We start from the raw sequence: 26,506 nt of genomic DNA, 5'->3' as shown, positions 1-26,506 counted from the left end.
AAGACAAGGTGACAGAGGCAGGTGGCATTAACACATATAATGGAAATGTTATGTGCTGTTCTTTTTGCATAATAATTACTAGGTGAGAAGTGGATGGTGATGCAGACAGAAGCGACATCCAACAACCAGGAAAATGCATCTGCTGATTTAAAAGGATTTAAATATGTACACACACACGCACAGACTGAATACGCTTTGAAGGAATCAGAAATGCTTGACCAAAGAGCAATGAAGAGGAAAAACAAAAACACACTGAAATGCCTCTGTATTTATATTTAATGAATGGATAGCTTACTACGCTGTACACACACACACATGCACAATGCACATTCATAGAGTGTACTTTATTAATACTGATAGAATGGAATGCTATTATAATAAAAGCATGTTGTGTGAAGTGATGGGCCAAGCGTGAGGCTGAGAAGGTGGAGACATCACACCCATGTTAACATCAGGAGAGCTTTTTAGCTGCTCGAAAGGAAGAGGGGAAAATGCTCCAAGTCCGACTACTGTTTTATTGCTAGGTGATGCAAACTGCCCTGAACAACAACGCTCACCCTTTATTCCTCACTAGAAAAGGTAATTTTGCTCCAGTTTTCTGCAAAAGTGCCTTTTAATCAGTCACATATGTAGAGTATATTGGTGGAAATAACTTTGGAATGATTCTTAAATAGATCCAAAGTAACGTCTCCTGGGTCGTGTTCTTTCTCTGCTCTTTCTCTCGTCACTGACCTTCTAGATAAAGACAATTTTTCCTTGTTCAAACTATATTATTCACTGTCAAAGATAATAGGGAGAGAGGGAGTACGTGCCAGAAATCCATTAAAAAACTTGCCCAACCCTTGGCATTGTTCCAATGGCAGCAGTTGATAGCAAACACTCTTATTGGTTCGCAACCATGGCGACAGCCAATTTAATTTTATTCACCAAACGGCAAGTTGTTTCAAGGTACTTTTCATAAAGATCAGGCTGGACCAAACTCCTTGTACATTAAACCGACCCATATGATCAAACACTTTGGCAAAGAAAAAAACTTTCCCTTGCAGACTAAGATCCGACACAGCTGTATTTCCACTGAATTTGCCCTAATAATAGAGAATTTGATGGAGGACCCGACCCTGATGCAAAATATGGCTCCAATTTGTAACCATCAACAGGGACTAGTGTCATGCTACGGCTGAGTCTTTCGTAGAATTCGCGTGAGGTCGATTTCTGTTCAATGACTGAAAGTGCAAATTCCAGTTCAGTTTTGACCAGAAATAGGTGAGTGCAAGAAAAGGCGTGACGGATGTCAGGGCATCATTCTAAGAGTGGAGCTGGAGGCTCTGTCTTCATTGGCCACTGAATGTCACACCTTTATCACCTCAAACGTATTGATTAAGTCCATGTGGTTGACATTGATGGCCTTTTAAAATGTTTATGCTTACACACAACACTAAGGAGTTTAGGCCTTGACTGTACACCACTAAGACAATTTATGTATTGTCAAAACACACAACTTGAATCAGTGGTGCTTAATTCAATGAGCATGTCACAAACCACTTTGCTACAAACTTAATTGGGCCAAGGCCTGGGTTATTCGTTTTGGAATTTTAATTATAGTTTGGTTTTATTTTGTTTTGAGTTTTGTTTTTTTACATTTAGTGAGCTTTCATTTTTTTTTCAGGGCGGCTATGTTAATTTTTATTAGTTTTAGATTTTTTTAAACATAGTTTTAGTTTAGTTTAAGTTAGTTTTAGTTTTATTTTTTTTTCGGGCAGCTTTGTTAGTTTTTATTTGTTTTGGATTTTTTCAACAGTTTTAATTTAGTTTTTGTTTTTAAATAAATTTATGTTTTCCTAGTTTTTATTAGTTTTAGTAGTTTTAGAGTAGTTTAAGTTTTAATTCTTTTTCAGGGCAGCTTTGTTAGTTTGATTAGTTTTAGATTTTTTTCATTTTTGGAGAGGGGAGCCCTCTAATCTCGTTGCACACTTGAGTACAATGACAATAAAGGGATTTCTAACATTCTAACAAACAGTTTTAGTTTAGTTTAAGTTAGTTTTAGAGTTAGTGTGTGTTTGATGGGCGCACAGAGACGAACAACCATCCGCGCTCACACGCAATGTAGAGTATCCCATCAACCTGCCATGCATGTTTTTGGAATGTGGGAGGAAACCGGAGTACCGGGAGGAAACCCACGCAGGCACGGGGAGAACATGCAAACTCCACACAGGACGGCCGGAGCCGGGATCGAACCCACGCCCGGTGCTCTCTCTCACAGTGAGGCCATCGTGCTAACCAGTCGGCCACCGTCCCGCCCGCATGTATGCACCCTAATTACTAAATAAAATTCGGATGCCTCGTACGCCAAGTGGCTAGCATTTTTATTGACTGCTGCTTGATGACAATGCATCTCGGTGACACTAAAAGGACTACAACTCCCAGATGACTGTTCAGGCTTCTCTTCTTCCGGCTAAAGGCCATGCAGGAATATCAAAATGAATACATTTGAAATCAATGCCAAAGGTTCATGTTTTAAATTAATTAAAAAAAAAAAGACATATCCATTGTAATTATAGTTAGTTTTAGTTAGCTATACATCCATAAAATATAGTTCCAGTTATTTATTTTTTTTTAAAGCATTTTCAATTTTAGTTTTAGTTATTTCATTCGTTTACATTTACTAAAATAACCATGCCCAAGGCACATATGTTACAAGAATCTCACAGCACACAACCAAACAAAGTATATAACAATATACCAAAATAATGATCTCACCTGAAATTACACAAAAATCTACTTTATCAATGAAAATCTGCCTCTGTATCTCAAAAACCTGATATGCGAGAAAATATGCAACGGCATTCTGGAAACCACCATCAAAAACTCGTGTGGAGACACATAAAGTGATCGCTGATTACAATTTGCTGTTGACCAGAGATTGGTAAAACATTGTCTCTTCCACTGAGCAGGAAAGTCCACGTGCACACACGCACGTGCGCGCACACGCACACACACAAAGGTAATAAATATTTAGGCATCTATAATTCACGGTGTGTTGCAAAGCGATATTGAGAGGAAGTCTGTGTTAATGCAAATGCATTGTCAGACAGAGAGGCCAGCGCCTCTATGACACCATCTTTTAATAATGAGAAACAACGTCAAAAATGCACTGAGCGGGACCCAAACAGTGTTGCTGCTGCTGGCAAACAAAGGAGGCAGACAGCTGAGTGAGTGCAATAAAATCAGGCCGCATGTGCACTCAAGGGAGGGGAGTGTAAGAATAATGCAAATCATTTGTTTTTGTATTGATGTTTGTGTTTGGTGTTTGTCTCACAGCAGTGGTCTTGTCTGGCCTGTTTGCAAACATGCTTGAACATAACCAGGAACAAGGCTCCAGTGGTGCGCTTCACGTTGAAAGGAAGCAAGATTTTTTTTTTTAACAGACCAAAACGGGTTTTCTAAATACTGGATATATATTAAAAAAAAAATCTATTGTGTCTTTTGTTTTCTGATTTGCACACGACTAAATATTTGAAATTAAAATGGGGATGTAGCAGTGATGTTTTTATTTAAGACAAAAAGTGGTGCACCAAACCTATTGTTAGGACACATGCCAATAAATTTTTAAAAGAAATATTTTCTTTCTTTACTGGTTTGTAAATGCCGCCAAGTTGATCTACAGACATTTTCCACATGATTGCGTAGCCAGAGTTCATCGTGCTCAATCACTGCCAATGATTGATTTATTATTTTTAATAGAGATGCCAGTCACGCTCATGCGGTTGTTCGTACACCAAACTTGTGGGTGACAGTGGCATGCCACAGAAAAAACAAATCTTTCTTTTAAAGACAAATCCTCTTGTCCCTTCAGGTGCTGCGTTCTGGACAAATAAAATAAACAAGATTTTAAGATATATGCAGTTCAATCACTTCTTTGTGTTATACATAATACATATCAAAGAGAACCAAAAATTGGCATCATAGAATGAATTAACTATTGGCATTAGGCAAATGCGATATCCCTCCTCACATGCTTGCATGCGGTGTGCTTTGCTGTGTTATGCAACAAAAATACAGACTATAAATTGAACGTCTCTTTGAGGGATTATCAATTTATTACGTATAAGGCGACTGTAGCTCAATTTGGATCTGGGCAAGTGAGAGACATGCTAGTTTTCTGGCTGGCTCCTGTCGAGGTTCCCTTGAGCAACGTATCATCCCCAGTTTAGCTGGTGTCGTACTCTTTCACAACAGATCTCCCATTACCATGCTTCACAACACAAAGAACAGTAATCCCTATCTATCCATTTATTTTCTAAGCCATCGTGCTAACCAGTCACCCACTGTGCCGCCCTTCTATATTTATTTAAATATATTTTAAATGTTCATGCATGTAGAATCACAATATATGCATGTGAGAGGCAGATATTTTTGCCGCTTGGGTTCACTATCTTCACATTCTACGCTGTAGTATCTGTGACGTTGAACGTGCGTGCGTGTGTGTGTGTGTGTGCCTGATGTGGAAGTCAGCAAATGATCATATGGAGGTAAATGACTGTTAACTGGCTAAACCTGAGCCACTCAGGGGAGAATTCACGAAGAATGAACTGCAGGTAGCACCTACTCGCACTCTGCGATCCAGAGAAACGATGTAAAGTGAACAGCGATATAGCGAGTGACGACTGTATACTACACACAGTGTAGTGAATGGGGTGCCACCCGCACAAGTCAAACATGCTTATGTTGTCTTTATGGGCTTATTTTTGGGTTGTCTCCATCCGTGATCCTCATGGTCACGAAAGTCGGACCTGCTCAGCTTTATATGGGTCGCTCACTCAAAACTGGGACACACTGACAAGAAAAGGAATAAGGTTGTAAAATAGTCTATAATGCTTGATCCTTGGGGTATTTTGACCAAAGTATGTCCGGCAACATCGTTTAAATTGTGGAAAAATGCATAATATGTCTCCCTTAATGACTATGAAATTAGATTTATTATGGTATAAAGATGAATAGAAATAGAAAAAACAATTTTGTGTGAGTATCTAATTAGAAACAGTGGTCCTGACCTGACTATTCAGAGATGTTGGCACTGACCTTAGTCGTCTCGCTTGTTCTGTATTGTAAGCAGCACAGTGACGTCCTGCTGCTATGATATCATTATGTGCTGTCTGGACATGTGGGCCGACATGGCGGGTGTCTCTATCTTGACTCAGTAGGCTTGTCTTTGTCTTGCTGGTTGTCTTCCTTTGTCTCCAAGTATGTGTGTGTGTGTGTATGGCGGATTAGCGTGCCTCTCCAGTCCTCTGGCCGTAATCAGATGGGACATTGGCTCCATGACGGCCCACAACCCCCACCGCAGCCCAGTGAGGGAGCACCTCCACTGTTATGTGTGTTTGACTGGCACTCATAGACCTTTGCAGTATGTCGGGAGCTCAAGCAATTATACCTGCACACATCAACTATGTGCTCTCACCACATTACAAATGAGTAAGGGTAAATATGGGATGCGTTTGCCTCATTCTGGCTGAATAGAACCCTCCCCCCCAGCAAAAAAAAAAAAAAAGTGAGAGTCCAGCAATGGAGACAACGATAAAGCAGCTCAATAAGGCAGATAAACTTCCATTAGGTTAGTCTGAGCCCTCTGACCCTCAACTGGCCTGTCTGCTGTTAGTTTGACCCTCAACCCCTGACCTTTTGTCTTTCAGATACAACACACATGCATACACACGTGCCTCTTGCACTCTTTTCTTTGACAGCCCTCGTGCTCATATTAAGATCTACATGGCTGATTTCAAGGCAATTTCAGCCATAAACTCTCATTTGGAAGGGGAATTAGTTTGCCTCGGAGTCCTGTTACTGTGCTGTGCTTAACAACATTAGTCGGTTCTTGGGGCTTTTACATTAAAGCAAGGATGGATTGGAGCATTCTAATCAGCCACCATTCAATTCGATTGGCCCAGCATTTATTGTTTAAAATCATCATACTTTCATTGTGCTGTTGCAAATGTCAGATAAATACTGTAGCTATATTGAAAGATATCCTTAAAAAAAGTTGCTGGTTGTTTTGGCAGTGAGGCATCTCCAAGCGTCTCATTTACAAATAATATGCAACAGGCTTAAATACTGTTTTGATGTTGACTGGCCAGACTGAAAGATTATAATCACCACTATTGTATTTCCAGTGTAATAACAGATTTAGTCGGCCTTTGCCATCCTGCACTTCACACAGACAGAAGAGCACCATCAGCAAAGAAAGATGAACCATAATGAACTTGTAGCAATTACACTCCATCTCCGGCCACTTATTCTACACAAAATGGCTTCATTAATGACGTCCAATGCACAAATGTTCCTAAGTGTCCTACAAAGACATCTCTATATATTCAAAGCAACAATTTTGTCCATAATGAAACGAAGATAAGTTGAGGGTGTCTTTTAAATACAGTTGTATAGGCAGTAGTTTCAATATATATTGAAACAGAAACTTTTGGTGCATTTTTTAACAAGAACACAATCTTAATTTTCATATATTTTACAAATAAAATATATCTGCATTTCAAAATTGCAGTTTTTCTTGTTTTGTTTTTCCACAATTTCCCCTAATATTTAATAATGTTGAAGTATTGGCAGGAATGACGGACCAGTCATTCCAACTAGGAATAATTTAACCAATAATTGATTGTAATTTGAACATTTGATAGAGTTATAATAGGGATTACGATAGAAATAAGATGTAAACAAAGGCGCGATATAAATCCAAGTCATTATTATTATTATTATTGTTAATATTATTATCGTTATTATTATTATCATTATTATTATATATATAATGCTTATTTGCTATTTATGGATTATGCCACAGCTACTCCAAATTTACAGCATTATTAATTTCCAAAATAATACGCATTTTGTAATAGTTAATACATAAGTATGCATAAGATCTTAAATCAGAAATACAATTTTTTATTTTAAAATGTGATTATTATTTTTGTGACCATTACTAATTGTGAATTTACACAGAAAAATAAGAATAAAATAATAATGGACATTATTATTTGATGAACATTGCGGGGATATAATGATTTACTTAGGTTGAGAAGAAAACCAAAAATGTTGCTTTACTACAATATTTGGAATCTCATGTTAGATTAATTTCTGCTCCGTGAGACAGCACGAATGAGAATGTGAATTCATCTTAAACATTTCTTATTCCAGTTCAAAATGGTCAGACATCAAGAGCTCACTGAAAAAGAAAGAGCACAAAAGTTACATTGAAATGTTTTATGATGAAATCATAAGGGATGATAATTTTAAACTAAAAAGTGAGTGGAGGCCTGTGAGTGTGTGCGTGTGCATATGTGTGTGTATGTAAGAGGGAGCGAGAGATAACGATAAGCACCACTTAAGTTCTTTGATCGCAAAGGTCCATCAATCTACTGTTGAAACTGTGTGTATGAGAAAGTCCTTCACTGATTGATTGCGCATGCATGCACACTCGCTGCATACTTGTGTGGACCTTAACTTGATTAAAAGTGTTATTATACCAAATTGTAAACCAGCTCAAAGTTTTTAAAAACTGAACCGAAATCCATGATGCCATTTAAAAAACTTTTGGTGATCCCAAATGGTTCCGAATTGTTTCCACCTTACTTGCAGCCACATGGAGGTCATAGCAACCCTCTGAGCCAATCCATTTTTTAAGCGCTGCAGGCCCCTCAGAGAACTCATTTCTCCGCCTCTTTTACCCCGCGGCCCCCCTGCTCGACCCAGTCTGGCATCAGTGGGTTAAGGAGGAACAGAACCTCTGAAGAGCTGCCTGCTTAACCTCTGACCTCAACGTGTAAGAAGAATAAAATATCAAAGGAAGGCATATATAACAAGCCAAAAAATGTAATTAAGACTTACTTCACAAAAATGCATCATCATCAAGTGGACTAAAAACAAACAGAACTACATGAGTGTTCATCTTCACTGAATATTTCTCCAGATTTAGTCAACATGAGGAGAGTGAGCACCCCCACAACTGTAGACTCCTCCCCTCTGTGGGCAGCAGGTTGTCAGTGAGGGGGTCCAGCTGGTGGAGACTTGAGATGCCAAACAACGTGTCAGAGATAAGACAAGGCAGAGAAGGTATGCATCGCGACCACTCTGGGGGGATTGATGATGAGTGCGAGTGTTGGGAGTGACATTCTACATTGTTACACAGCCAACAATACCCCGCAGTGATCAAATGTGATTGTTGGACACTTTACAAGGATACTTTTAAAAAAAAAAAAAAGCTTTCAGGCTCATGTGGTTATCAGGACCTTATGTGCGTTAACTGGAGACGTTCCATTCAGGAGTGCCGAATATAAATAACTTTGAGGAATGTTAACTACCTCTGTCATGTGTGTTTCCATGTTAGCAGGATTATGCAAAATCTAATCTATTGAAGACAAAACATGTTGGTTATTATCGGTGTGGAAATTCCATGGAAGACTTTCGCCTTCATTTGCTTGACTGTTGTGTTGTCTTCTTCCGCCATGTCATGGACTATCAGCTCACATCTCACGCGAGGTAATTAAAGGGAATGAGAGGAGCCGTTTTAATTAGTGACGAATAAAATCGGCTGTTCCCCCCAAGAACATCACAAAAAGCAGACTCACCCTGGTGCATATTTACACCACGCCTATTGCTAGACATTCCTTGGGCATGAAAATAGAAGAAGAAACAAGAAAAACAATCAATTGTGCACTTTTCCTTTAACGACAATGTGCATAGTGAGTTCGCTGTGTCTGGGAGGCAAGTCTCTTCACTTTCCTTCTTTGTCTTCACAGATCATGAATGATTTTATTTTTTCTCTCAAAAATGTTCATATTTTGAATTGTAGGACGTCATAGGAATGTCATCGGTGACTTTGGGTCAGGCGGTGTGGCTTTATTTCTCACTCGTGACAATCTGAGTGCAAATGGTTGTGGCTCTAAGTGGATTGTAATTGACTGGCAAATAGTCCGGGTTGGAGTCTGCTATTAAATCAGATGGAACCCTGAACAAGTTAAGAGGCTTAAGAAAAAAAGGATGCATGGAACTTCGGGGGGGTTTGACTTTAGGATTGTACTGCATGTGTTCAAGGCAGAACAATACTGCAAGCAACTGTTAACAAAATCCTCAAAAACTTTATTCAGTTCTGTATATAAATTTGACTCCAATTAAACATTTTTTCCCATATATCACAATTATTTTTCACCACGTGGAAATAGAGGATGAACCCAACATCTGAAGAAATCTCTGCACAACAGCATCTTGTTTCACAAGAATGACATCAAATCAAAAGTAATAAATACTAGAAAACACAAAAACACTTTTCAGCTTTCATACCTTCTCACACACATACACGCATTAAGGATGCAAACTCAGCACCTTCTCACGTTACTGCATATAAAAACCTGGGAGGGAATGGAACAAAACTGCTGCAAAAAAAGAGAATCTCAACTTCAGCTTCAATTTTGTACAGAGCCACAATTGTCGTTTTACAGTCGGCACAGGCAGGAAGTAACACTATCCAGATGTGCAAGGAAATGGGTTCCCTCTAGAACTACAGTAAATGTGGGACTAACGAGGAACAATTGGAATGGCAAATAACAGACTATTACTAAATGTATATTTACCTGAGTGGATCAAATATCACATTTACAGCACTGTTTACAACCCTCACAAATCAAAGGTCAATATTTGACTATGACTTATTCCAAACAGGGGAAAAAAAGAGCCCCAACCCCACCCCACCCGATAAAAAAAAAGTTTCAGCTTGGAGTGGCCAGCTCAGGACAAGGGTGGAGCCAGAGCTCCTTTGTAGGCCCTGGAGATGATTGGTCAGCTGGGGAGGTGACAGAGAGGACAACTGCGACAGATGCGTGACGCTTGGATGTGCATTTACCCAGAATGCGGTGGAAACTGTTTACAGGTCCCTCAGCCTGTAGCGCCATCTAAACAAACTTTATCTCCGTGGTGCAACGCCTGCAGCCACCGCTGCCTGTCTCATGGCAAATGAGCTCATAGCGTTCTTGAGCTGAGCTGACACAGCCTTGTCACACACGCACACACACAAGCACTGTGGCATGAGGGCCGTGCATGGAGCTGTGCTTTGCTCCACTGACGAGATTTAAAAATAAAAGAAAAATAAAAGGCTTCCCCTCAGGCTTCTGCCGTGAGATTATTTTGGTCCATGAATGTCTGACGACGGGTCAAAATTTACATCCTTGACGATGACGCAAAGCGCAGGGGGAAAAAAAAAAAACAGCCTGTTTTGTTCAGGCTTTGGTCTAAAACGAGGCTCACGGTGCAAACATTTGGTTGACATCAGTCATTGGGTTACAGAGAGACAATAAAACACAACTTTGATGTTCCCTATGTTGCTCAAAAACGAGGCTTTTGTTCAGCGCCTGGACTTTTGTTGAACGTGGACGTCCGAGCCCAGTTTTTAACGACGGGGTAGTCCCAGCAGCACAGGGGAGGAACATGTGACCAACTCACACAGCACAAAATGACAAAGCGGTGATATCATAATTTGCATCTTTTGGGAGAATCACAATGAATCATGTCCTTTAGGAGGCGGCTGTCCATTCAGGGACACCGCACCTGATGTGCGTGTGCGTCTCTAATGTGTGGTAAAGCGGGGGGGACAGGTTAGGGGTGAAGCGAGGGTACTCTCTGTGCAGAGGGGGGCTGTGCTGCCTTTTTGCAATGTTTTCCGAGCTCTGCCTCTGGTAAGGGTCGTGTGTGACGGCTTCTCCCAGCGGCGGTGAGCTGTGGTGGGCTACGGCGCTGAGGCGGGAGCCCTGCGGGCTGGAGCTGTAGGGGGAGTGCGGATTATAAGGCGGGTAGGGCTCCACGGGCGTCATGGCGGAGGGCAGCGGGCAGGGGTACGACCAGGATGCACAGCCGCGGTCATCGAGTCTGGTGTCCGAGCCCGCGAACATGCACGCCTGACGCTGGCCCACGTCAGAGCAGTAGGAGGCGTCTGTGAGAGCCAGGCCAGCGGTATTGGACAAGGCGGGCGCAGGGGGAGGCGCGAAGGGGGAGGCGTGGTAGTAGGAGTCACCCGGGCTCCGTGAGCTAGCAGGGAAGGCTCTCTTGAACGGGTGCTGGCAGTTTCCTGTGGAGCAGTTCTCCTCCACTGCACAGAGAAAATGTTGTGACATTAAATCAACGCAGAGAAAGTTGCTGCTACTTTAAAACCGTTTTATTGCTGAGTTGAGCACCAAAAGTGCACATAAAAGACAATTGCATTAGCTTTGCGGCTTGACATTTACTGAGGCACAAAAATAAAGAGTGGCTGATTCATGCATGTCGGAGGATCTTAATGGACTGCACGCATTATACTGTAGTTGGCACGGCGCTCATGTCAAGTACTATGTCTTCTTGGGGAATTTAAACATCAACAATCTTTGCCATGTTTAGACTATTATGTTCGGGCCTTTTAGGCTATATGGTTCTATTGTACTTATGTGATGTTCAAGTAAAGCATGGATGTGTACGAGAGAAACACGATCCGTCCCAAGACTTGAGAAACTTATAAAAGGAAATAAGTACAGCATTTGTATATAATATCTTGCATCATACCGCTATCTCAAAAAAGTATGAATTCATATTATACATTAGAATCTTTACGTAAAGGCAGATTGTCATGACATTGTTGTGATATTGGATCTCATTTGATGGTACACTTTATGTTAAAGAATATGTAAGGTGGAGAACAAAAATTCAAATTTAACTGTGAAAAGCAAAGCAACAAAAATGAGTACAGCACAGTATTCCAAAACTGAAAGAAATCTGAATGAATCTAATAGATTAATGACATCCCAGTTTGGCGACGACAGCCAATCGGCATCAAGAATTTACTGACTATGTCACACACACGCGCACACACAAACACACAGTGGTGAAATAAAAACAATACAGGACAATGGCATTTTCGCTCCGTGGGACTGAAAGGTACACAACAGTTTTTTTCTTTGAACTCCAATCTACTCCAATGTGTTGTAGAAAGTACATTCTTGACGCCAATTAGCTGTCCCCGGCAATGCCGGATGGACTGGGAGTGATGAAATAATGACGCACAGATGACTGATGGACTGACGAGCCCACCTCTCCTATTTATACACCCATCTTTTATGTTTCTGGTTGTAAATTTTTATTTGCTCATAAATGAACAGCTAAGAAGGAGAACAAATGTCATTACATTGAATGTAACAATTAGCCAATGTGTACTTCCTCATCAATAACACATATCCCGTAAAAGCTTAAAAATATCAAAATAGTCAATTTCAGCCTCGAAAGTGTGGAACTGAGCTTCAATGTAACTGCAATGAACCCCGCTATTCGGAGATTCATTGGACGAGTTAAGCCACGGAATTTTAAATACCAATTTTCATTTCACAATAGAGTATGTAGTCAACCCCCACAGAAATCTATTAATAATTGACGTCCCCACACAAAAAAAGGGGTTGTAATTTCTTATAGATGCCACAATGGCACCAAAACGCTCACAATGGCGAGGATCACAAAGTATCATCATGCATCTAGCAAATACACAATCATGACTGAAAATAATATTTGAATTGCTAGACACACCCAAAAAAAATCAGACACTTCCACAAACTGATGTGACATCACACAAGGGCAAAAAAATATGCGCACTAGCATTTTACGCAAACAAAATGATGTCATTAAAACTATCTATTCCAGGCATCACCAAATGGCGGACCTCGGTCCGAATCCGGACCGCGGGATGATTCGGACCGGACCCATGGCCAATCTATGATGAATTTGTTTTCAGGGCGCATTCGCAAACGTTGAAGCTGCAATTCTAGTTAATACGGAAAAGGCGTCACTGATTTGAGCCAATCAAATCTTTTGTTTACGATCCACTGCCAATTGCGCAGCAGACCGGAAGAGAGTGCTGCTGACAGTATGCCGTGCTAAAAAGTTAGCAAGGTCGATACGTGTTGTTTTAAATGAATGGACGGAGAAATTTAGTTTCGTTCTGGCTGCAGCCGATTCAAAACCAATGTGCATCATATGCTCCGAAACCGTCGCAACATTGCGAAGCGCCACTACGAAACAAAGCACCGCCCTTTTGTGCAAAGTTATCCGCTGAAGTTTGAGGTGAGCGCACGCAAAAACATCGAACTTCGAGTGCAGTACAACAGATTTTTACATTTTCGTTTACATCCCAGCGGCATGCAAACGAATATTCAGTAAAAGTATCATGGATTTTGGGGAAACATAAAAAAACATTTAGTGATATGGAAGTTGTGAAGGAGTGCTTAAATGCGGTTGCACAAACATTATTTATAAAGGAAAACACAAAGCCCAGATGTGTGAAATGATCTACCAAATTCCAATGGCCCTGACTCCGTTCCAACCCAGATTTAAGTCACTGGCAGGGCAGTCACAAACTCATTTTTCTCAATACTCAATACTATCAATGGATATAACCTAACAATATATTACGACAACAAAGTCATAATTGTCTTGCGTGTGAGCACAAAACAGTGAACAGACAAGTTTTCTGCATATAATGGAGGATAAATTCCTCCCAAAACATTCGAAAAACTATGCAGGGGCTCACTGTATTGTATAGGCAAGACTGAATATCATGTGACTTCATTGTTGTACCAAACTGCACATTTGTCGTTTTATTACTTGTTGCTCCCACAGAACAGAGTTTAAAATGTGCCTGTAAGTATTGTTGTGTCCTCCTTTTGCACAGTGTGAGTTCAAGTTGTCGGTGTTTGAAAATGTAAAAGTTTATAATTCCTGTAACATCCATGGTGCATGCATTATAAGCTAGCATCTTTTGGTATTTAAATATTCAGTAAAATGTGAATTCTCTTTTGTTTTATGTGTCACTTTTACAGGAAACTTCATCTAGGAGCAACAAAGAGCTTGAAGCAAGCACGCCTATCATTTGAAAAGTGTGCAATTGGGAGAGAGAACAGACATTAAGGAGCACTTTAAAAACTATGTTTGATAATAATTGAATAACTTTTTCCATGGTGTCTCTATATTGGAGATGTGCAGAAGGGCCAGGAGCGTTTCCCCCATGATAAATGGGGCTTCAGTGTATGTTAACGGTCAAAGCTCCAAAAGCAGTACTTACGGCTGCATGGCCCCAGTGATGTGACCCTGCTGACATGACCTGATGAACAATTTAGCCACCCTTACCTTTCCTTTTGGTGCAATGGTAAAGTTGAGTCTGTTGGACGTGTTGAGGATGAGACAAAGTGTAGTGAGTGGTCGGAGCCCCCAGCAGTGTCTGCGGGCTGCTGCTGCTGCTGCTCGGTCCGTTCTCACAGCTGTAGGGTGACGTGGCCGCTTCGGGTGAGCCCCTCAGAACCCGAGCCTCGCCGCCGAAGGGACTCCCAGTGGAGCACGCTCTCTGACGGCCCGTGCTGCGTGGGACCACAGGGTAGTCCTTACTGAAACAAAAAGAATCCAGAAAAACAACACCTCTGAATCTGTGTTATTGGCTGCATTCATGTATTTTCGCCCGTCGTCTTATTATTCGTGCTTCTGTTTCCCCCCCCCCCCTCCGTCTCTCTCTTTCAAGTCTACTTAAGCGCTCTCCATCCTTTCAGCTCTGATCTCCCTCTGTAAACACAGCCCTCTCGGTGAACTCTGTGGTATGTAGGGGACAGCGGGCCACATCTCGCTGACTGGCGCTGAGATAGTGACACGCACACGCAGACACATGCACGCACAAACACAGCCAGGGCCGCTGTGAGATAATTTGCCGCTCTAAAAATAAACATCCAGCCATGTGTCAGTTTGGATATAGGCTCATCTCCGCAAACCAAAGCTGCACAATAACACAAAGGGAGGGGGTGGTGGAGTGCTGCACCACATTGCACTGCACTGCAGTAACAGGCTCTCTCATTGGCTCACTAACATCCTCCAAACTACCGACACAAGTGGAGTTCAGCTGCCATAGTGGAGATCAGCTCGGCACACAAGCGCTTGATGAGCAGTGACAGTGTGATTCACGAGCAGGAGCGCTATCATTGGTCTGGCGCTGCTCCACTCGTGTGTGTGTGTGTGTGCGTGTTGTGTTGTGTTGTGCTGTGTTGTTAATGCTGTACTCAGCGGACCAGCTATAGGGTCAAGCTCAACCTTCAGGTGACAGCAGCTCACATTTTTCTTTTGCCACTTGGCTCAACCCAACACACGCACACACACCATATGTACGCCATCATAATAGAGTGGGAAGAAAGAGGAGGAGACGGCGAGAGTAGCTCTATATACAGTAGACCAAGTATTTGCGGGAAAAGGCACAGAGCCTGACTGCAAATGGGGAAATTTCCAGTGGTCGTAATTGCCGGTATTCAATCTAAAAAGGATTGGCAAAAAAAATAAATAAATAAAAAAAACTACCGATTTAGTTGGTTAAGATTATATTGGTTACCACAATCAAAAGATTGTTCAACATTTCAAAAGAGGACACTTCACTAGATCAACTGACTGGCTGTATTCATGAGCGGTGTGTCGTAGATATAGACGTAGACAACAGGTATGTTAATTTACAATTCATTGTAATAAATGTAAATACATTTTAATTCAAATAATTATAATATGTAACTTTCAATTAATTAATAAAGGAACCCCTGACCCCAACTAGTGAAGATGAAATTTTGTACATTGTAGTTTTATTCTAGTATACATATTGTATTGTATTGTTTGTTGGGATGAAGAAAATAAACTGCTCTGTAGGTGTGACCTTATTTGTAACTTTATTCTGGAAAACTGGTAAGTATGTCCGCCTCACAGTGCAGAGGTGCGAGGTTTGAATCAGCGTATCTCTGTGGACGTCACATGTTCTCCCCATGTCTGCGTGGGTTTTGTGAGGGTACTCCAGTTTCCTCCCACATTTAAAAAAAACATGCATGCTAGGTTGACAGAACACTCTAAATCAGGGGTGGGCAAACTTTTTAATTGGCGGGTCACAAGGGGTTCGAAAATTTGACAGAGGGGCCAGAGCAGTAGCGGATGGATGGAGTGTTTTGGTAACCTCACCTCATTTGAGAAAATAAATAAATTTGATTTTAAATGAAAGTGAACAAAAGCATTACAACAATATATATGTCTTTGAAAAACCACAGTTATTTAGAAAATAAAACATTAACAAGGTGTATTAATTAAATTTTTTTTCAAGTTCAGCGGGCCCGATTAAAACATTTAACGTGCCGCATGCAGCCCCCAGGCCGCAGTTTGCCCATGGCTGCTCCAGATTGTCCCTACGTGTGAACAGCTTTTTGTCTGTGTCCCCTGCGAGTAGCTTTTTTTTGGGGGGGGGTCAAGTTAACCAATATCTTGGTTAAAATGACCAATTTGTACTGTATCATCAATATAAATTGTTTGGAAACTACCATTCTTGATTGGTCGCTATAACCAAAGGATTCGCCGAACACATTAGACTGGTCAAAATATAACCAATTTGTGGTTAAAGGTAACTAATTCGTCTTTAGCCTGTTGATAATTTATGAATATTCAAAACACGTAGGATTCCAAAATACTTTAACAGCATTTTAACCAACATCTTTATGCTGTATCCTTAAAAACACAGAACAATAAATGGCTTGGGAGTTTTGATACTGTGTTTAGTTCTAGTTTGGTGACACTACTGTAAACCAAAGCAGACGTAGGTGCTACCATGTATTGAATCCCTCTCGTTGAATGTCAGTTAGAAATCTCACACGGCTGATGTTAGATTTGTAACTGGATGTTCCTTCTGCCTTCCACCACAGAAGTTTAGTCAACTTGTGAGATGATTTTCTGGTGTGGTTGGCTGGCAGTAAACGTTTATTGTCTACTTGTCTCAATTAGGTAGACGTCACGCTACAATACAGTACACGGATTTTTCTGTGGTCACTGATTTTGATTACGTTTTGTGCACATTGACAGTGAGGAAAACCAATGATGTCTTGCATAGCATCTTAAAACTCAAGACAATCTGACATTTGAAATGTCTGTGAAAGCTCTCACCCTTGAATTAGTGCATCCAAAAGCAAACAAAAACTTGAACAACTACATTACAGTCTATAACAAAATAAGCAAATGACATCAGCTTCACGTTTTGTTTTTCCTCCTTTCGCGGTGACTCCAAGTAGCAAGTGATTTGTATTCGTAAGGGCTAGCCATTCGATTAGAGATAGCGACAAGGAGTGCAGCCCAGCTTGTCTCGTGGTTTTCAACGCAAAACATCCAGATATCTTGGATAACATATTTCAAAGAGGATTTTGGACTATGTGTTGTGTTTGTGAAATATGAATTATGATGAAAATTCCACCTGCTTTCATGGATCACAGGTGCAGGCATTTTGCTATTTGTTCTCGCCTGAAAATGACATCACAGTGCCAATCGGCTAAGCTTCCGCACGTCACATCACCAAACACGACTAACGACAGGTGGGCCATGACAGTTGTTACCTTGATTTGTGTTCCACAATATGCAATTTTAATCAAATGACTATGTTTAGACTAAGGGGGCACATGAAAGATATTGTCAAGAAAATGTACTACCCAGTTAAGTTACTATTAAGTGAAATTAGGTTATATAGTTTTGCACTACCATTAAAAATGCAAATCTTGCCGCTTTGTTTTATTACACGTATTAAGTAACAGAACCTCATGGGGACCTTTGGAGAAGATAAAGCACTGAGCATACGTTTGTGGTGAAAACTGATAATGTCATTCTGGACACCTTGCAAAAAAAAGTTTGCAACTTCATTAAGAACAAATGAATGAACACGTCAGGTTGCCTTCATTGCTAAGTGGTACCAGGGAGGACAATTCACTGCCAAGTTTCAATATGGTGATTTCAATTAGATTTGACTGATTGACACGTACAAACAGGTGCTGACACACACACACACACACACACACTAAGTGTACTCACCCTTGCAGTTTGGCCATGCGGTGCAGCTCGTTGTCGTCACTGCCTCTGAAGCCCTTTGCAAAGGGATTGTTCTCTATCTTTAACTGAGTAATCTGAGGACAAAACAAAGGATCTCTTTTAAAGACTCGTGCTGACATTAAAGCGCAGCACATCCACAGGACCATACATGCACAGAGACGCAGCGGGCCCTTTTAAACCTTCTCGCCATCGAATGAAAGTCAACGGTTTATTATTAGCAGGGGCCCCGTAGATGTTAAAAGCAGCCCCGCAGAAGCTTCGCACGGCCAACATTCCTCAGCCGTCGACGTTCCTGACGGAGAGGACAGTGTTCTCGCCAGCTGACACTGAATAAACTGTTTAGCCAAACAGTCGCCAGGTTTAAGCATTTTCAGGCCAAAGCTTTTAGAGGTTCAGCGCTTTGATGTTAGGTCTTCAAACTTTTCACATGGAGGGAAGCCTATGTTTGGCTCCAGATTGTGTGAGAACGCAGGCGAGCTGCTCGGGTTGAGTAGCTGAGAACTCTGAGCTACAGTATGCAGCCACGACACTTTCAGCAGAGATAAAGTCAAATCACGCATTTTGTTATAAACACACAGGAATTGTTTTCAATATCCAAAATAAAATAATGCTATTTTGACACTGCTTGAATGTAAATAGTAGTTTTGCACATTATAAGCAATTACAATATTCTTTTCATGTTACCATGTTACTTTATTCATTTTAACTACATGGTGAAAAAAAATTTAACATTTTTATTAATATAGTCAAAATTATTGCTCACTGTCCAGGAACATCTACTACTCATACATATTTGTAAAGCTAAGATCTTGTACATTTCTATACATCTTCTTTTCACATTTATTATGATTATTCATTAAACAAAGCAATTTTGCATGGTAATTTCTTCAATCGCTTGCTGGGAAATGAAGAAATGAGCAACTACAAACAGCAGTGGATGAAATAATTAGGCAAAGGGGTTAGTATTGCTTTTAGAATTCACTATCAAATGCGAGCGGCTTTTAGCAATCACATGAAGCCCAAATGACCAAAAGGGCTTCAAGCCTCTGTGATGTGTGCTTTGAGTGTAAAATGCATGAGCCAAGATCAAGGGAAAGAAGCAGGTCATTAGAGAGTGACACACACACCCCCACACACGCACTCGCACACCCCTATGCGTGCAAACACACACACACACACATCTTTTCTCACCTACATTCAACAAAACAGAGTAATTACATACAAGCAAAGATGATACGATCGAACTTTTTGCACTGAAATAATACAAACAAGGGCAAACGCTTGTGTGTGAAGGCCACATGTGATCACAGGGAGAGTTTGGGTGAGGACATTTTGGATGAATCTTTGTTTTAAGGTTAGAATTGGGTCAAGAAGTGTACATTTGGGGACTAGGCACCCTCTCATAATGGTTAAGGTTTGGACAAGCTGCTTGGGTATTATGCAAACAAACGTCCTCAAGAGACCATGCAAGTACAAATGCTTTGTGTGTGTGTTGAAGTTGAACTAATTTGATGTGCACACATCAGGCTTCTGAGATCATTCTAATGTTTTCAGCGATGACAAATCCACGGACTATCTCAAAGAAGCACTAACGTTAAAAGGTTGTCATTATTTATCGTAACAAGCGTTGAGGATGTCGCTTTGTTGTAAAACTGACCTTATGGTTCTGGTAGGAGGTTACAGCAATGAAGGCCGTCTCAGAGAAGACATGAGTGCAGAAAGCTGTGTTCTTCGAGCCGAAGCCGTTGTTCTCGTCCGCCTTGACAATGTGGACGCGAGGCTGGTATTTGTGCATGGAGTTCAGTATTATCTGCGCAGGGGTGAGATTGGGAGGATGAGGCTGAGATTGAGCAACCAGTCGAGTTCCCACCAGCAGCAGATGGGAGTTGGCCAAAAACTCTAGGTTCAGGTTATTAACACATTTCCAAGATGACATCAATTTGAACAAAGGAATTCTCAGTGCACAAGATCAAAGCGAGTGTATACAAGATTTACAGCTTTACTTCTTTTAACTTAAAGTTATAGCTAAGCGAGTCTTCTCTGCGAAAAATAGTATACAAAATGCACGACTTATTGACACAATTTACTTGCAAAATCACTATAGCATTGTACAATATAGTTGAACTCACTCTGAACGAAAATAACCAATTACAATTAAAACACACAACTCTCATTTTGATGCAGGGCAATTTTTGGACCATTTCAAACTTCAACCACAATAATAAATGAATTGTGCAATGAGTAGTGCGAATCAAAACCAAGCATTATTACCTTTGTCATACCAGAATATGCTTTTCAGCTCTTATGTCAGTGATTCTCTAAGTTTGACACAAGTACACTGGTGGTACTTCATCTCGTGGTACACAAAAAATAACTGTCCAAGTACAGTTCAGTTAGATTTAACTTTCCATGTTAATACATTTGCATTAAGACCGTTTTGTTTTAAAATATGTATTTAGGTAAATTTATTTTTATTCATAATCACGTGCAGTCCATTTTTATTTAAATTTTTACAAATACTGTATTTTTAAAAAATGTTTTATATAGGAGGATAGGAAGTTTAGAGAATGAATATGAATAAAAGGACAGTGTTAGGGTTGAAACTGTGAAACATGTATGACTTACAATATTATTAAATATACATTTTAGGAATTAAACGTGTCTATATTTTTTACTGAACATTTAGGTATTGTATTTCTCGTCAAAGTTTTTGAAGTGGTGGTTGCATGGTGACATTATGCAAATGGTTGCAATCAGGTTGTTGTAGGAGCATCGGATAAATCTAATTAATCCAAGAGGATACATCTTTACAAAATTCTGCTTTTACAAGAAAAACACCGTCAGAGAGGTAAATATTCTCTGCCAAGATGGATATGTACAGTTTGTCTAAATGAGAGGCTGTCCGCACAAACAATATTTTTGGTGATGGTCTTCATTTTACATATTTAAAATGACATTTTTGGTGGTGATTAACGACAACATTTTGATTGATGGTGTCGGAGGGAAATTAATTTAACAATATATTTATTGTCTTAGTTTGCTTTGGTGCAGAACTACTCTATAATGTATTTCTGATATTTTATGTGTCATAAAATTGAAAGCCTATGTGCTTTCCCACAATTCTGAACAGCCGAACATCAATTTGGGCTTCCCCCATACAATGAAAACCACACACGATTTTCTCCACGGAATCGCTGGCCTTTTCGTGCGCGTGCACTGGGGCCCCATCCATGCGCGCCTTCATCCAGAGGGGCTCAATTTAATCGCAGTGACGTGTCCGCCGGTGACATGCCTCAACTAATGGACTTCACAAGTCTTTGGGATCATTACTTAGGGGCCTGGAAATGTGATGTTTTGTGTTTGTTTCAAACAATACACGTTGACCTGCTGTCGGTGCTGCTGGTAGCCTAATTGGCGCTGCAGCAGGGCACGCGGGAAGGGAACCAGTGTGCACTCATGAGGCCCCTGGCTGATTTGTGTTCTGTTATGATGGCTGCTGACTTCTATTCACGACAAAGTGAGCCCAGTGCGGCAACTGCAGCTTTAAATAACAATTCTACCAAATTAAAACACACATCTTAAAGCAGGGCTATATGGTTGATTTTGCTACTGGAACAATCATGCCGTTTGAAATTCACATCTCGGATTATTGTACTTGATAGAAATGCAATTAAGTAGTGAATCTCACGTGTCCAAATGGGTCCAGGTGGTTGTTGGTTAGTTTGAGCTTCTGGAAAGAGACCAGCTGGCGGCTCCAGTGGGCCCCCGTGGCAGGAGAGTCCGGGTGCACGTAGAGTCTGCCCGGCATCGCTGGTTCGGCCTTACCGGTTACCGACCTACACACGTGCAGTTGATAAATATGAATGTAGCAAGCGTCGTAGCACTACAGCCAGACATTGACATCCAGTGGGTCACAGTGGTAGGTCTGACCCGGTCGTGCACCACTGTACCCGACTGCACAAAACGAGTTCATGTTTTAATTAGACTCACAGACCAATATTTTACATATTCTCAAATAAGACATGACAGTACTTTGACTCAACCTGACACATTTAACGCTTTCAACTTTTCTGTTCAACATAACAATGCCTGGACTGGTTATGTTTATTTTAGTAGCGTAAAAAAAATTGGAAACAATTGCCCTTAATTAGTTTGTAAAAGCACACATGAATGATAATTAAGCGCACGTTAAACGTCATTTGGCGCAGACGCGTTCAGTGCAGACAAAAAAAGAGAAACGACAGACCTCATCCAATATGTCTTGAAATGTTACACAGACAAAAAAAATAAAATAATTAAACAAAAAAATCAGATCTGCTTTTTAAAATGTAAGTGAATTAGGCTTTGATTTATGTGCTATTTCGCTTTGAGTCCTACTGATGTGCAAGGCACCGCCGCAGAACACTTTTTACACGTTTCTCCATTCGTGTGTATTCACCTTTCATCAACATGAACGTGCATGTACAAATTTTATTTCACCTTACAATTAATGCACGCATTATTGTATTTTGCTGGGTTTTAACTATACACACGTAGTGCGCGGTAATTGTGGTCCAAAGAAGCGCAGAGCCGAGCAGTGATGCATCAGTGGGACTCATCGGATTTCCCCCCTCAGCTGAATGGGAGACTTTAATCCGTTCCTTGTTGTCTGTCCGCCCGGTGAACCCTCCGCAGACTGATTTAACCGGCGGGTAGACAGCGATGAGAGGCGGGAAGTAGGCCAGCCCGGTCTCGAAAGAGGACTCGGTGATGGAGAGCAACTTAACCTTATAGTAATTGTTTTTTTGTTTGTTTCTTTAAAACAATATTTTTTTATGATGGTATCAATCATAATGTCAGCCGATCAATGTAGAAGACACAAAACATGTAATTTATGGAACGATGACGTCTCCATAAATATGGTCACGAATAAACAACGATTAAACCTACCATTTGTTGTCTGCAAATTTATATCTGTGGTCATCCCCGGGCACAATGTCCATCAGGAGAATGTATTTGGTTTTTGGGTTGAGTCCTGTGACCTTCACTTTATAACTGGGGAACATCCTCCTATTGAAAAGGTTGAAAAACAAATATCACAAAATATATCTACTTAATCAAATGTGTAAGGAAGGGACTTTGGATATTTTCGGAGTCATAAAACACGTTTACGCATTGTTTTGTTAAAATGCATTCAATGGGATTTTTTTAGTCAGTATACTAATTCCCTCCTTACCTTCCAGCCTTGGTGATGATCATTTCAGTTCCTACTTCATCAAATCTCGCCCAAAGCTCTCTGTCATGGAGGAACACTTTTATTCCCTCCATGCCCTGTGGCAAAACACACGAATAAACGCCAGTTGCCAGTCGAATAAATCCAAATTACATTTATTAATTGGTTCGTCGTGTTAACTTGTGGATTAAAGGCCGAACAGCAACCACGTGAATGCAACAAATACATGGTTAATAATTCAAAAGTTCTACACACACCAGCTGGCTGGAATTTGTATGTGGTGAAGCAGGTGATTTTAAATTGTAACTGCTGAGATTGTCTTGTTTATTCTCCTTGGGAGAATCCATGCCGTTTGAGTTTGGACGCTCAGCGAGGCCGAACTGGTCGCCGCCGTTTGCCATGTCCCCCTACACACGCACACACACACACACACACACAATAAATACATCATCAATGCAACAGGAATTTGCATAACATACATATAATTTACAGACCCTTTTCGGAATTATAAAAAACAGTTGTAAAACATAAACAAAATGCATAGTGCGTGTGGTTGTTATATATAGGCCGAAATATTCTAATTCCATACAATGCACACGAAGCCAATAAAAAGTAAAATCCAACACCCATTTGAATATATAAATAAACTTGCAAATGTTTTCAAGAGACTTTTTAAGAATTCAAACTATAGTTTGTGATTCTGACATAATAGTCTCACATGCAAAATAACACAATGGTTATCATTGTAACTGCTTTGGCTTTCGCTTTAAAATAGATTAAACATTAATTAACCTTTCACATTTTTTGAGGTGGGATTTTTTTTTACCACTGAACGTCCATGGAGGATGCATTGCAGCCTATATTTAATTCATTTTTACACGTCAGATATGTTAGGCGCAATTATGCAGAGATTAAACGCTGTACATTAAAAATGCAAGAGACAGTGTTACTAAATAGACAGGGCCGTTTATGAGTGACATCAAGTGTGTGCAGTATTTTGGTTGTCCTCTCCCGGGGCGGTGCACCTACCTCAAGCAGTCCGCTCTGCAACAATCACGATCATCCTCCTTCCAGCTCCCTCCACCCTCACCTCTCTTTGGTTGAGCTTGTTTTAATTTCCAATTTGAAAATCTGAATCGAGGCGGTCCACGTGTTTCAGCGAGATGTTGTCAAAAAAAGAGAAAAAAAAATCACACATAATCCACAGCGCACATGAAAGATTTGGAATATCATCGGTTCTGGTTTGAGTGTCCGTGGGTGCGCAGATGCCGCCTTCCGCAGCCCAATCAGATCATCGCAGCTTTAATTTGTGGGCCCTTAGCGTCGCTCCTCTCCCGGTTGCCCTCACCGACTCGGTGCCAGTCCCGATCTGGACCCCGCTCATCACATCCTTCAAAACAAATGGAGTCAAGTCCGGCTCAAACACACGCAGCACCACCCCCTCGTGGCTCTCCTGTGCTCCTATTGGCCAGAGGCGAGCGTTGGCATGGGATGGGCGCCCCCTCCAAGTGATCGCTCCTTCTTTTTTTTTTTTTTAAATACAACTCATATTGTATATATTTAGATGAACCAAAATGAACCTGTGTATTTACTATAATCCAATGTTTAAAAAAACGACATAAATGGTTTAGAGAAATAAGCATACCGTCTGCCCAAATAATAATAGTAGGAGTCTGTGACGTCATTAGCAGCAATACTTCCGACGTCACACAACAATCATGTTTAATCTCGTCGTAGATTCACGAGGATCAACACACTGACCGGATTACTGGACAACCTCATCACCGGGGGCAAACATGAAGGGGTCATCGGGAGGTTACGTCCTGCCTGCTGCCTGAGACGCGGCTGGATGACACCGAGACATTTACGCATCGGCGGCTATCGTGTGGCTGACTGGGCCTTGAATGGACATGATACGATCTTATTAGGCCGTCTTTTGTTGACATTCATGAGAACTGTGGGTCACTTGACTTGAAATGTCGTACAACATACGAGAATGTATTATTTACACTAATAATTGGGAGGGTAATATTTTTGAAAACATTTTTAAAAATTCCACGAACAGCTGAAACGTGTCAAACTCACTCGCCAATAAGAATGCTTTTTACATTTTACAAATTATTTTTAAATCGGTGTCTAAAAAAAATTATAAAATGGAAAAAAATTAACTTTATAAAAGTGAAGGGCAAAAATTAATAGCAAATTTAGGTCAAAAACATTATCACTGAATTCCAAATTGACACTGAACGTTATTAACAAAAAAATCGTACTTACTTGTACTCATGTAAAGAACAGACCTGGGAAAAAACAATAAAAGAAATTATTGATAAATTTAAACCTCCCCTGTTTTGCGCTATTATAAGTACACATACCGTCCCCAATTATGAAGTTTCCTAACTCGAATAACTTCATATTTTCGACCATTAAGTAATTGCATTAAAGACATGCAAAAATAAAAGATTCCTAATTCAGGTCCGCACAATGTTCTCCAAATACTGAACATATAAGACCAAATCAAGGTTACAAGAATGAATATTTATCCAAAATAATACACGCCGTAAACGGTACCGTCTAAACTGTTTTATAATATTGTTTCACGGAAGATTCGCAGAATGAGGTTCCAGATTTTTGCAATCAAGAATTTGTCCATTTCGCAAATGACGATTGAGTAGGGGGGGGGCGTTCGTTTAAATTGACACTGTGGCGATCCTGCAGTCTTTTGCGAACTGGAACGTAAAATACTAAGTATCTAAGAATACACGAAAAAAATGCACATTTTATATGAACACACAAAGCTTGAGTTTCACATCCACGTACAAGCTGTAAAATAAACTTAACTAATGGCATCTAAGTCATAAAACGTTTCACTGTACTGCTCTAGGTAGAGAGACACATATGGACTTCACTTAAAGAAAAATATAGCCTACACTAAATATATACTATGCACTGTACATTACCCCAACACCCAAACACAAAATCAAACAAAATATTTGCTACCTTACTTAACTAATGTGGTAATCACAGACAAGGAGACAATTGTCCAATTCGACCTTTTCCTCTTTTCTTTTAAATTATGTTTAAATATAGGTTTCTCCCCAATGAAATTGCAGCTGCCTGGCCTGGCTTGTGAGGCAGATGAAAAGTGAGAGCCTGAAATGAGGTGGTGCTGGTGCTGGACCGCTCATTATTATTGTCCCATCCAGGTTTCAGCTGACTGGATCCTCTGTTCTGCGTCTGGAGGAAGTGGTGAAGGGGTCCCAGACCTCCTGCACTCAGCAGGTCCGTCTCACACACCTTTTGCTTGGCCACAACTAGCATGTGTGTGTGGCATCAGAGGGCGAGGTCAACCCATTTCTC

At 40.6% G+C, this 26,506-nt stretch overlaps 1 protein-coding gene across 3 annotated transcripts; it reads right to left on the bottom strand.

Moving 5' to 3' along the window:
- Positions 1-9,120: 9,120 nt before the first annotated feature.
- Positions 9,121-25,444, bottom strand: tbx5b (T-box transcription factor 5b). Of its 3 annotated transcripts, XM_088297241.1 has the most exons (10): positions 25,424-25,444; positions 24,179-24,539; positions 23,407-23,556; positions 23,153-23,247; positions 22,867-22,986; positions 21,626-21,773; positions 19,595-19,747; positions 17,920-18,011; positions 14,194-14,447; positions 9,121-11,140 (listed from the first exon to the last, which is right to left on the bottom strand). In XM_088297241.1, exons 3-10 carry the CDS (start codon positions 23,548-23,550, stop codon positions 10,569-10,571), a joined length of 1,578 nt encoding a protein of 525 aa, XP_088153367.1. In that variant the 5' UTR covers positions 23,551-23,556; positions 24,179-24,539; positions 25,424-25,444; the 3' UTR covers positions 9,121-10,568. The 3 variants fall into 3 exon arrangements, with proteins under 3 accessions (XP_088153367.1, XP_088153359.1, XP_088153375.1); XM_088297233.1 differs by lacking the exon at positions 25,424-25,444 and having other exon boundaries at positions 24,179-24,602; XM_088297249.1 differs by lacking the exons at positions 24,179-24,539; positions 25,424-25,444 and having other exon boundaries at positions 23,405-23,551.
- Between the last annotated feature and the right edge of the window lie 1,062 nt (positions 25,445-26,506).

Source organism: Idiotropiscis lumnitzeri, chromosome 1 (genome assembly GCF_059441095.1).
Source record: "Idiotropiscis lumnitzeri isolate Australia: NSW breed Sydney's pygmy pipehorse chromosome 1, RoL_Ilum_1.0, whole genome shotgun sequence".
Lineage (NCBI taxonomy): Eukaryota > Metazoa > Chordata > Actinopteri > Syngnathiformes > Syngnathidae > Idiotropiscis > Idiotropiscis lumnitzeri.
This window is presented reverse-complemented; position numbering and strand designations above follow the sequence as displayed.